We start from the raw sequence: 13,654 nt of genomic DNA on the forward strand, positions 1-13,654 counted from the left end.
TAAAAACAGAGGGCAGGCTGGCAGCGCCTGATGTCAGATGTGGCCATCCCTCTCTGCTGCAGTCATACACTGTAAGTAGCAGTGGCTGAGTGAATAAAGCAAAGTAAAGTAATTTGCCCTGGCCCCAGCGTGTCACGCAGTCTGCCACGCCGTTTATGCAGTGTCTCGGCTGTGCTGCCCCAGTATAGGCTGTGCAGCATGTCTCACGCAGTCCGGGCCTCCCCTCTTTGCTTCTGCTCACCGGGCCCCATACACCTGTAATGGCAGAGATGCCCCGATGGGGGCCCTGGGCGCCGCCTCCATGACTGAAACCCGAACATTACCAGGAGGAATAAAGTTACATCCCTGCTGCAGGGAAGAAATTAACTGCCGGCGCTGGGCAGGTTCTGAACGCTATTAAGCTGTAGATTAACACCATATCTGCAGGTTAATAGCATTTTTTCACATGACTGTTTCCCTTTAATTTGTGATGAACACGTGGTAACTGACTTAGAGCTATATTTGCGTATACACAGTACTACACACAGCTGATCCGGCCTTAAAAAGGCCTTGGGTGATTATGCCAGATGTTGTTTGTCAGGTTAGAAAAGTCAGGACACTGAGTAACACTGAGCTGTGGATGGAGACTACAGTAGCTCATATGATGTGTCCCATACACAGCACACAGGAGGGATTCTAGCTCTCCTGTTTCTATGTAGTACATGTTCGGAAGCAGATGCATCAAGGAAGACATTACAGAGCAGTGTAGCTATGAATCCGACTGTGGGGTGAAATAAAACACCAGAAAGTAGCAGCATGGATGACATTATACAGCAGCATTTAGCTGTGTAGCTGTGAATACAACACTGGGGTGAAATAAAATACCAGAAAGTAGCAGCATGAATGACATTATACAGGAACACTTAGCTGTGAATACAACACTGGGGTGAAATAAAATGCCAGAAAGTAGCAGCATGAATGACATTATACAGGAGCACTTAGCTGTGTAGCTGTGAATACAACACTGGGGTGAAATAAAATACCAGAAAGTAGCAGCATGAATGACATTATACAGGAGCACTTAGCTGTGTAGCTGTGAATTCAACACTGGGGTGAAAAGAAAACACTTAACAACAGCCTGGGTCTGTATGTGTCTATGCTTCTCTTTGCACCTTTCCCCTCCCCTCTCCAGACTTTAATAAGCAGCTGTAATCTGATCCCTCAGTGTATTGGTTTTTACATTCACTATTGATTTATACTAAATTAGCTTTAATGACAGCGACCATTGCAACTCGAGCCCCTATGTTTGCGCACTGCTAAATACCAACACACTAGAACATTAGAAAAAGGAAACAGAATATAAAAAAATTCTTATTTAATTAAAGTCTTATTTCTCAAATATATATTATTTTATAGTATTTTTTTTAATCAAAATTACCAGTAATGAGCCAGTTATTACTTATAGATGACACGGCTGCTCGTGTCTTCCATGATGTGAGGTTAGAGCTGAGATTTCGGGTTATGGCATGAAATCACTTTAGAAGATTTAAGATCAGAAATTTCTTTAGCAGTAAAGCCGTGCTCTGCCAGCACTTCATGTGTGTGCTCCCCGATGAAAGGATCCCTGCTGGAGGAAGGCTCTGCGGGGGTTCTGGAGAGCAGCGGGGCCGGCCGCGGACTCACTTCCCCTTCATCGTTAGAGAAGAAAGATCCTCGCTCTTTATTGTGCTGGTGGATTGCGACATTGTCAAAGGATAAGACGGGCGTCACGCACGCATCCGTGCCGTCAAAGATCTGGCACCACTGATCCTGCGTCTTCTCCAAAAACTTTACGGCAAATTGCTTCTTCATTTCGGGCCAATCGGAAAAGCTCATCTGATCGGGAAGGTCAGAAGGATCGAGATCGAGTCCTGCGGGGCAGAAAATGATGGAGAATTTAAACAAAGTTTATTAGAAAGTTGTAGAACTTTTCATTACTGATGCAAGTTGTGCGCAGGCATCAGCAATCATATTTATTATTCTGATTTATTCTTTCCTGCTATACCTACAGACCCCCTAACTCTGCCCTATTCCTTTTGCAAATAATGGATCCAGACTTCAAAGCACTATTGGCATTTCTACCCAAGCTGCTTCCGTTTGATCACCGAAAGACCCAATGTCACGGTTCTGTTGTCGGGTATCCCGGGACCAGTGGCTCCTTCCCTGTCTCTAACACTAGGTGTGCCCTGGTTCGCCCTGTTCCCCGGATATCTTCTGATGGTGAAGAAGCCGTGGCCACATACCTTGCCTTAGCTCTTGAATCTACCCTCAGTCTGTAACCTTCTCCCACCCGGGGAAAAGGGGAGTAGTAGTGTACCATAATACACCAACCAGATTAACAAGGTAATAGGAACAGGGATTAAAAGAAAATACCAATCATACAAATATGCTCACACAAACAGAAAAATACACAAGGGAGTGGAGACTGGGGTAAAACTAAAGTAAGAGAAGAAGGGGAAAAAAACACACACGTAAAACCTAGCAACAGTCACAGATAAATCCACCAAACTCTTTTTTCAATAACAACCACAAGCAACCTACAGCCATGCTGCAAAAGTTTGCTCTGACAATGAGTGCTAGCCAGGGCCCACATTATATAGTAGATGGGAGGGGCTAACAGTGCACAGCTGAGAGCCTTAATGCAAGAAAGCTTCCAGGAGCTCTCAACTGAGTAGATTAGCCCCTACACTGTTAAAGAAACCTGCACAGTTTAATATGAAGGTGAAGTGCATCTAATCAGTGCAGGAGTAGGATAAATCAGATGCTGTGGTCTTCTGGCTCCTCTCTCTCATGGTAAACCCATGACACCCAAGCTGTAACCGACAGCCAACGTTCCGCTGCAGTGGCATGGATCAAACCCCTTAGAAGCCTCGGCCTAAAGCAATCACAGCACCTTGGTGGTTAGAAAAAAGTTATGGATGTCAGAATAAGGTAATATAAAAATAATTTTAAAAAAATTCTCTTCTGATTATTAGGCCTAGCACAACATGGTCTTATTATAAGGCACGTCACTCCGATGTATGAAGGCGGGGTGCACAGAAACAGGGATACCAATCCCAATATAATATATGAATAGATATGAAATCCGGCACTCCCAATTGCAGAAAAAAGAATTTTCGTTTTATTCACAGCTTTAATTTTCCACAAGACAATAAATATGTAACGTTTCGGTCCTTAAGATGGACCTTCTTCAGACTAGATATCATATAACAGAAAAAAACAGAAAAACAAAATATTATCAATACCTGAAAAATACAACATACATCATCGAGAAAAGGCTGGTTTCCCTAATGAGACAAAGATCAACTAAGCCATATCTGATACCGTGTTACATAGAATGACAAGTTGCTCACAAGTGAGTTTAATACAGTAGAACCATAGCATACATGAGAATATCAAAACTACTTTGTCATAGTAGAAAAATAGAAAACGGAATACTAAAACAGTACATTTAAATATATATAGCATATCAAGCACAAATTGAGAATTTTATACCCAGAAAAAAATAAAAAATACTGAAGTATTCTCATCATTCTCATTCATCATTCTCTGTATAAAATAGACCACATAAACTTACAGAACATGATAATAATGAAAATAGAGAAGGAACCAAGGTTTAGAAGGGGTACGCAAGTACTTAATGTTCAATACTAGAAAAGTTCATCTGAAAAATAAAAAATATATATAAAAAAAAAAAAAAAAAAAAAAAAAATAAAGAAAAATTTGAAATAAAAAGTGTATTAAATAATACTACAGAAAAATAATAATGGCACAAAAAACCTTATACTGAAAATGGTCTTGTCAATATTCACAAAGAAAACCCCATGGGCCAAGATAGCAGGGAGAAAATCTATCATACTAAGATATAGAGAGATAAATAGCAATGCACAGTACTCTCATGAAATACCAGCCATATCGCTTACCAAGTGGAGCTGTGAAGAGACACCAAATGAAAATCTGCGCTATCCGGTATGTGTCATATCATTATGAAAAGGAGCGCTGAGCCCACCCGCCTTAAGCCTGCAATAAATACCCGACCAGAGTGCGTCCTGCATAACACCTGTGTGAGGGCTGGCAGGAGAAGACCGGAAGAAAGCGCAAACAGGAAGTACATCATCCAAGATGGCCGCGGACCGGAAGGAATGCTGTTGTGACGCTAGAAAAAGGGATACTGTCTTGATCCAGAGGCCACGGACTACCGATATAACAGCCGGACGAGGGTCCTGCAAATTTTCGAGCTCAACTTTAATATATATATTATATTTCCATGTGTCCAGGACACTACAGAGTGGTCTGTGTGCAGAGAAGGAGATGTCTTCCTGTGTGTGGCTCCAGATCAAACCTGCTTGCTAGACATTGCACAGCCTGGGGAAGCAGTGCTGGCTAGACTGAGCCAGAGGAAAGAGGTCTACGAGATACCTCTGGAGTGGACAGTCTGACAACCCTGAGTGATACTGACCAGGGTCAGTGAAGTGTTTGTGGGATACCTCTGAGGATAAGAGGCATCCGGGAACCTGTGTGGCCGACACCAACAGGTATGTTTTTCTTTTTTAATAAATTTGCAAAAATTTCTACATTGCTGTTTTTTTCAGTCAAGATGGGGTGCAGAGTGTACATTAATGAGGAAAAAATGAACTTTTTCGAATTTATCAAATGGCTGCAATGAAACCAAGAGTGAAAAATTTAAAGGGGTTTGAATACTTTCTGTACGCACTGTATATACACACACACACAGGTGCACCTCACAAAATTAGAATATCATCAAAAAGTTAATTTATTTCAGTTCTTAATGTTGATGATTATGGCTTACAGCCAATGAAAACCCAAAAGTCATTATCTCAGTAAATTAGAATACTTTATAACACCAGCTTGAAAAATGATTGTAAAATCTGAAATGTTGGCCTACTGAAATGTATGATCAGTAAATGCACTCAGTACTTGGTCGTGGCTCCTTTAGCATCAATTCCTGCATCAATGTGGTGTGGCATAGAGGTGATCAGCCTGTGACACTGCTGAGGGGTTATGGAAGCCCAGGTTGCTTTAATAGCAGCCTTCAGCTCGTCTGCATTGTTGGGTCTGGTGTCTCATCTTCCTCTTGACAATATCTCATAGATTTTCTATGGGGTTAAGGTCAGGCGAGTTTGCTGCCAATCAAGCACAGTGATACTGTTGTGTGTAAAACCAGGTATTGGTACTTTTGGCAGTGTGAACAGGTGCCAAGTCCTGTGGAGAATGAAATTCCATCTCCAAAAAGCTTGTCGGCAGAGGGAAGCATGAAGTGCTCTAAATTATCCTGGTATCGACAGCTGCGCTGACTTTGGTCATGATAAAACACAGTGGACCGACACCAGCAGATGACATGGCTCCCCAAACCATCACTGATTGTGGAAACTTCTCACTAGACCTTGGAAATCAAGGTCCCGGAGTCTGGAGGAAGAGTGGAGAGGCCACAATCCAAGCTGCTGGAGGTCTAGTGTAAAGTTTCCACAATAGGTGATGGTTTGGGGAGCCATGTCATCGGCTGGTGTAGGTCCACTGTGTTTTATCAAGAAGACCAAAGTCAACTCAGCCGTCTACCAGGACATTTTAGAGCTCTTCATGTTTCCCTCTGTCGACAAGCTTTTTGGAGATGGAAATTTCATTCTCCAGCAGGACTTGGCCCCTGTCCACACTGCCAAAAGTACAAATATCTGGTGTACACACAACAGTATCACTGTGGTTGATTGGCAGCAAATTCGCCTGACCTTAACCCCATAGAGAATCTATGGAGTATTGTCAAGAGGAAGATGAGAGACACCAGACCCAACAATGCAGACGAGCTGAAGGCTGCTATCAAAGCAACCTGGGCTTCCATAACCCCTCAGCAGTGCCACAGGCTGACCACCTCCATGCCACGCCACATTGATGCAGTAACTGATGCAAAAGGAGCCCCGACCAAGTATTGAGTGCATTTACTGAACAGACATTTCAGTAGGCCAACATTTCGTATTTTAACCCCTTAATGACAGTCAATACGTCTTTTAACTGAACTGAGATATAAGAGAATAGCCTCCCCATACAGGTGACAATCCAGCAGCTGTCGGCTGTCTACTATAGTTGACAACTTGCTGCATCATCCTTGATCAGTGTTGTCATCGTCCATATCTGTTTAACCCCTTAGATACTGCTGTCAATAATGAATATATCATATAAATGGTTAACACAGTGTGGGGCTTCCTCTTTATCTCCATCAGCACCTGAGAGCATGATTGTGTGGTCCTGATGTTTGCCATAGCAATTCATGAACAAATAGCGGCCTTAGAGTCTGCCGGCTACAAGAGCCTGTTCAAAAGTCAGCGACGTTTACATGGTAAAAATCAACTTTTTCATTCCTATCATGCCACTTTGTATTAATTCCTGAAAAACACCTGACATTTTTGTTCAAGAAATTAATAAAACTGGGTCAGCAAGTTGCAGGTGTCTCAAAAATGTGTCATTAATAATATACGGTAAGTCATCCTTCAAAAAATATGTCCCTAGATAATAGTAACTCCTGGTATGCCACAATGACAATGCAAAAAAAAAAGTTCATTTTTAAAGGGTTACGACAATGGGAACATTCCATACAATCCAAAACATTCCAAAACCGAAGACATCACAGTCACAAGTTGCATTTGTAACATAGGACGGATGATCTGCCCTTGGCGGGATAATACCACTTCTTATTAATGGGCTTCACGTGATTGCCGGAGACAGTGAGCGTCTCATTCATGTTTGTCAGCCGCCTCTCCCTCCTCCCCCACCTGTCAGACACAATATATCAGCGGTCCAGCAGTTGAGCGCTCGGCATTCACATCCGAAAAAAGGAATAATGGAAAGACTTCGTAAGTAGAGCAACAAAAAAAGGTTCACGGTAAATCCAGCGTCTCGGCGGGGAACACGGCAACAAAGTAATCTAATATGGAGCGTTCCTGAGAGATAACGATGAATCCCACGCATTAACTGCACACTGACACCAAATTATTCCATTAACACAAAAAGTGGATTTAATGCGGCAAAATATTATCTTTGCTTGCGCTCAACACAATTGGAAATCGGCCAGAAAATGAAAGAAGACTATAAAATGCCGGGAGGAGGACGAAATCCGAAAATCAGTGATGGACCGCGGTTACCGAACAGGCGTGAAAGAGAGAAAGCAGAGTTCTTCCAAGGACGGAGCGCGTCCCCAAGCGGGTCCCTGCAGGACGGCGCTGCAGCACAATGGGTTAATGGCCATGGCGACATCCCGGACCCTCATTTCTTTCAATGACCCCAAACCAAATTTATCCTAGTTGGCCTCTTGTAACAGTAGATCAGAGGCCAAGAAAGTGAAGGGATTTTCTACCGGTCCTGTCGCTCATCCCATTGAGAGGATACAGTCAGCCCCACCCTGGGGAATGCATTGCCACCTACAAAAAGAGGTGACGTGGACCTTAAAGCTCCCACTCAAGTTAGAGATAAGTCGTCGAAACCCGCTGATTTATTTGGGACCAGCCTCCTATCTTAGGTGTTTTTCCCTGAGCAGATGATGTCTGAGATTGGGCATATTTAATCTTGATGCCCAATCCTTACGTCTACAAGGGAGATAAGCCTCCACTAGAGGTGAATGGCGAATGTTGCTTTCCCTTCTCCCCACTGGCTTTGATCTGAGAATACTTATAGGAGGATCGGGAGTAGCTGTCAGCACAACGAGTGTTCATCCCACAGCCATTGTTTCGATGAGGAGGTCCCGTTCGGCTCAGGAGGACCATGGCCAGTCCGTCCACTGTGGACCGATCAAGTACCGATGTGTATGGATATCTGAATCAGCCTTTAATCTCTTCCTTTTCTATTATCCCGTTTTGTCTTGTTCATCTTCTTCCTTTCCATCCTGTAAGAAGTATTTCTGCAGCAGGAGCCTCTCCCCACTGCCCTGTCTGCAGTATAAATGCCACTAAATCCCATCCTCTAGTGTAAGCCCTACCCAGAGCTGTCCCCATCCTAAAATGACACAGGTGAGGATAAGATTAGCCCCTTGGTTATCTGCAGAATCTTCCTGTACACTGATATGTAGCCATGGTGTGGGCAAAATGTGCAGGTTGCAAGAAAATGTCCTGGGATCTCATGGTGGTCTCTATCTCTACAAAGGTAATAATTTCTTAGATCAGTGTGTATCCTACTGCTAAGACTCTAAAAAGACAACCATGGAAGACCATTCTGCCATTGTTCTCCCCTTGGCCATGAAACAAGAGGAGTATCCCGTCAGGAACTGCTTTAAAGAAGTGCACAGATCCAAATCCTCTCCATGGAAAGGAGCTACCCGCAGCCACCACTAGGGGGAGCTCAAAAGCTGAATGCAGACTGATTAGATATTAAAGGGGAAATGCAACTTTAAAAAAGTCTTAAAAGTTTTACAGGCGTTTTTAAGCAGTCAACAGGTGACCATGGCACACTTTATTTTTTCCCACCGGGTATTTTTCCGAAAAAAGCAGAAAAAAAAAACATTGAAAAAATCTGAACATATGAACAGCAAAGGGGTTTTACAAAGAATGAGAAGGAAGAGTCTTAACTGTTTTCAATGTGGTTTTCAGGAACCGTTCCAAAAAGCTACTTAGAAAAACATGTGTGCACATTCCCTTAGGGTGTGTTCACAGCTTCTTTTTCCACCTTTTGGTGGTGTGTTCACACTGCAAAAAACAGTGCAAAGAAAAAAAAAATGCTAATGAACATTCAAAAGAATGAACACAATAATTTCTTCCACGTTGAGCTTCTTTAAAAACATTTCAGGCTTTCGAAAGTCAAAATTCCTATTTTGCATCTGTTTTCTCTCAGAAAGGAAATGTAACATCAACTGTTCTTCACTGTCCTATTAAGGGAATAGAAGAATCCAGGATATCTATAAACAGAAAGATAGTGAGGAAACACTTAGCTAACCTAAATGAATTCAAGTCTCCAAGTCCAGATGAATTACACCCCAGAGTACTGAAGGAGATAGCAGAAGAAATTTTTGAACCCCTCTCCATAATCTTTGAAAATTCTTGGAGAACAGGAGAAGTGCAAATGTTGTTCCTATCTTCAAAAAGGGGAAGAAGGTGGACCCAGGCAACTATAGGCCGGTGAGTCTGACTTCTATACCAGGAAAGATCTTTGAACAAATTATTAAACAACATGTATGTCAGTACCTGGATAAGAATGAAGTGATTAAACAGAGTCAGCATGGGTTTGTAACTAATAAGTCATGTCAGACTAACTTAATTTCCTTCTATGACGGAATCACTGATTGGGTGGATCAAGGAAATGCTGTAGATATAGTATATCTTGACTTCAGCAAAGCATTTGACAAAGTCTCTCATACAATCCTTATTGAAAAAATGACTAAGTATGGAATGGACAAGGCAACTGTTAGGTGGATTCTTAACTGGCTTAGTGATCGGACCCAAAGAGTGGTCGTAAATGGCTGCACATCCAGTTGGAAGAATGTCTCAAGTGGGGTACCACAGGGCTCTGTCCTGGGCCCTGTATTGTTCAACATCTTTATCAACGATTTAGATGAAGGAATTGAGGGTAAACTGATTAAATTTGCTGATGACACAAAGCTAGGAGGGATAGCTAATACTAGAGAAGAGAGAGAGAGGATTCAAAAAGATATAAATAAACTGGAGCAGTGGGTAGCAACTAACAGAATGGTTTTTAACAGGGAGAAATGCAAAGTACTACATCTGGGCAATAAAAATGAAAAAAGCATATACAGAATGGGAGGAATAGGGCTAAGTGACAGCACATGTGAAAAAGACTTGGGTATACTAATAGATCACAGACTGAATATGAGTCAACAGTGTGATGCAGCAGCAAAAAAGGCAAATGCAATTCTAGGATGTATTAACAGAAGCATACAGTCTAGATCACGTGAAGTCATTATTTCCCTCTACTCCTCTTTGGTCAGACCTCATCTGGAATATTGTGTCCAGTTTTGGGCACCACATTTTAAAAAAAGACATCAACAAACTGGAGCAAGTTCAGAAAAGAGCAACCAGAATGGTGACCGATCTGCAAACCCTGTCTTATGAGGAAAGGTTGAAGGATTTGGGAATGTTTAGTTTGCAAAAGAGAAGACTGAGAGGAGACTTAATAGCTGTCTACAAATATCTAAAGGGCTGTCACATTGTAGAAGGATCAACTTTATTCTCATTGGCACAAGGAAAGACTAGAAGCAATGGGATGAAACTGAATGGGAGGAGACACAGATTAGATATTAGAAAAAACTTTTTGACAGTTAGTGATCAATGAGTGGAACAGGCTGCCACGAGAAGTGGTGAGTTCTCCTTCAATGGAAGTCTTCAAACAGAGGCTGGACAGACATCTGACTGGGATGATTTAGCGAATCCTGCTTTGAGCAGGGGGTTGGACCAGATGGCCCAGGAGGTCCCTTCCAACTCTGCGATTCTATGATTCTATATGATTCTATGATTCTAAGTGGTTAAAGGAGTGACCTGTAAATCAGGCGAGATGATCGGTGCTTACAGTAGGGAAGGCTCGGAAAACGCCCAGGAGATTCTTCCTGCGGATCACTTGGTCAGACATGTGCACGGCCCCATAGAGTATCATAGGGACGAGTGCTACAGATAGTGCTCGTCCGAGAAAATCGGTGGTGTGCACAAGCCCTTAGGGTGATTTTGCTGCAATTTCCACCTTTTGCAAATGTCTAATTGCCAATTGTGCTCCATTTTTTGGTGCAGTGTATCATCACCTGAATAAGCAAAACAGACACAGACCTGAGGCAGCTCCTGCCGAGTCAACGTGTAGATGATGTCAGGTCCAGCACACAACACAATCCCCTTGTAGCTCGGCACACCTACATGAGCAGCACAATCCTAAACACCGGAGATGTGCGAGCGGCAGCTATCCCCCTTCTAAACACCATCACATTGAGATGGACATAAAAGTCAGTGAATGTCCAGAGCTGCTCAACTCCTGAGCTCAGGACAGAGAAAACATCAAACATTTCAGGTCATCCCCCAGAACCTCACTGCAATCTGCTCCATGTCCTGTGCGCTATGTGGACACCGGAACAAGTCTGAAATTCTTATCGTTAATAAGCGTCACAGTCATTGAGGATGATTTCTGGGATAAAAGGCGTAATGAGAAATTCACTACTTTTCATTTAACTGATGCAATTCCAAATCCAGTATATCTGACGCTGCAGATATTGGCGACAAAAAACAGTGGTTGTGACATGTGAAACGGCAAGCACTAGGCTCAGTTGGTGTTACTTGTGAAACGGCATGCTCTACGCTCAACCTGTGAAGCTGCATGGACGGAGCTCAGTGGGTGTTACCTGTGAAAATGCAAACGCTAAGCTTAGTGGGTGTTACCTATGAAGCTGAAAGCCCTGAGCTCAGTGGGTGTTACCTATGAAGCTGAAATCCCTGAGCTCAGTGGGTGTTACCTATGAAGCTGAAATCCCTGAGCTCAGTGGGTGTTACCTATGAAGCTGAAAGCCCTGAGCTCAGTGGGTGTTACCTATGAAGCTGAAAGCCCTGAGCTCAGTGGGTGTTACCTATGAAGCTGAAAGCCCTGAGCTCAGTGGGTGTTACCTATGAAGCTGAAAGCCCTGAGCTCAGTAGGTGTTACCTGTGAAGCTGAAAGCCCTGAGCTCAGTGGGTGTTACCTATGAAGCTGAAAGCCCTGAGCTCAGTGGGTGTTACCTATGAAGCTGAAAGCCCTGAGCTCAGTGGGTGTTACCTATGAAGCTGAAATCCCTGAGCTCAGTGGGTGTTACCTATGAAGCTGAAATCCCTGAGCTCAGTGGGTGTTACCTATGAAGCTGAAATCCCTGAGCTCAGTGGGTGTTACCTATGAAGCTGAAAGCCCTGAGCTCAGTGGGTGTTACCTATGAAGCTGAAATCCCTGAGCTCAGTGGGTGTTATCTATGAAGCTGAAAGCCCTGAGCTCAGTGGGTGTTACCTATGAAGCTGAAAGCCCTGAGCTCAGTGGGTGTTACCTATGAAGCTGAAAGCCCTGAGCTCAGTAGGTGTTACCTGTGAAGCTGAAAGCCCTGAGCTCAGTGGGTGTTACCTATGAAGCTGAAAGCCCTGAGCTCAGTGGGTGTTACCTATGAAGCTGAAAGCCCTGAGCTCAGTGGGTGTTACCTATGAAGCTGAAAGCCCTGAGCTCAGTGGGTGTTACCTATGAAGCTGAAAGCCCTGAGCTCAGTGGGTGTTACCTATGAAGCTGAAAGCCCTGAGCTCAGTGGGTGTTACCTATGAAGCTGAAAGCCCTGAGCTCAGTGGGTGTTACCTATGAAGCTGAAAGCCCTGAGCTCAGTGGGCGTTACCTATGAAGCTGAAAGCCCTGAGCTCAGTGGGCGTTACCTATGAAGCTGAAAGCCCTAAGCTCAGTGGGCGTTACCTATGAAGCTGAAATCCCTGTGCTCAGTGGGCGTTACCTATGAAGCTGAAATCCCTGAGCTCAGTGGGTGTTACCTATGAAGCTGAAAGCCCTGAGCTCTGTGGGTGTTACCTATGAAGCTGAAATACCTGAGCTCAGTGGGTGTTACCTATGAAGCTGAAAGCCCTGAGCTCAGTGGGTGTTACCTATGAAGCTGAAAGCCCTGAGCTCAGTGGGTGTTACCTATGAAGCTGAAAGCCCTGAGCTCAGTGGGTGTTACCTATGAAGCTGAAAGCCCTGAGCTCAGTGGGTGTTACCTATGAAGCTGAAAGCCCTGAGCTCAGTGGGTGTTACCTATGAAGCTGAAAGCCCTGAGCTCAGTGGGTGTTACATATGAAGCTGAAAGCCCTGAGCTCAGTGGGTGTTACCTATGAAGCTGAAAGTCCTGAGCTCAGTGGGTGTTACCTATGAAGCTGAAAGCCCTGAGCTCAGTGGGTGTTACCTATGAAGCTGAAAGCCCTGAGCTCAGTGGGTGTTACCTATGAAGCTGAAAGCCCTGAGCTCAGTGGGTGTTACTTAAAAAGCTGAAATCCCTGAGCTCAGTGGGTGTTACCTATGAAGCTGAAAGCCCTGAGCTCAGTGGGTGTTACCTATGAAGCTGAAAGCCCTGAGCTCAGTGGGTGTTACCTATGAAGCTGAAAGCCCTGAGCTCAGTGGGTGTTACCTATGAAGCTGAAAGCCCTGAGCTCAGTGGGTGTTACCTATGAAGCTGAAAGTCCTGAGCTCAGTGGGTGTTACCTATGAAGCTGAAAGCCCTGAGCACAGTGGGTGTTACCTATGAAGCTGAAATACCTGAGCTCAGTGGGTGTTACCTATGAAGCTGAAAGCCCTGAGCTCAGTGGGTGTTACCTATGAAGCTGAAAGTCCTGAGCTCAGTGGGTGTTACCTATGAAGCTGAAAAACCTGAGCTCAGTGGGTGTTACCTATGAAGCTGAAAGCCCTGAGCTCAGTGGGTGTTACCTATGAAGCTGAAATACCTGAGCTCAGTGGGTGTTACCTATGAAGCTGAAAGCCCTGAGCTCAGTGGGTGTTACCTATGAAGCTGAAAGTCCTGAGCTCAGTGGGTGTTACCTATGAAGCTGAAAAACCTGAGCTCTGTGGGTGTTACCTATGATGCTGAAAGCCCTGAGCTCAGTGGGTGTTACCTATGAAGCTGAAAGCCCTGAGCTCAGTGGGTGTTACCTATGAAGCT

General features: G+C 44.0%; 1 protein-coding gene across 1 annotated transcript in view; it reads right to left on the reverse strand.

The window, feature by feature from the left end:
* Window positions 1-1,339: 1,339 nt before the first annotated feature.
* Window positions 1,340-13,654, reverse strand: part of AMACR (alpha-methylacyl-CoA racemase) — a 59,225-nt gene continuing 46,910 nt past the window's right edge. The window contains exon 6 of the mRNA XM_073543903.1: window positions 1,340-1,889. Within this exon, the coding sequence (XP_073400004.1) occupies window positions 1,480-1,889 (410 nt within the window). The 3' untranslated portion in view covers window positions 1,340-1,479. The remainder of the gene's footprint in view (window positions 1,890-13,654) is intronic.

The sequence above is a fragment of the Dendrobates tinctorius genome, unplaced genomic scaffold (assembly GCF_039654945.1).
Source record: "Dendrobates tinctorius isolate UK_male_01 unplaced genomic scaffold, ASM3965494v1 ptg000135l, whole genome shotgun sequence".
Taxonomy (NCBI): domain Eukaryota; kingdom Metazoa; phylum Chordata; class Amphibia; order Anura; family Dendrobatidae; genus Dendrobates; species Dendrobates tinctorius.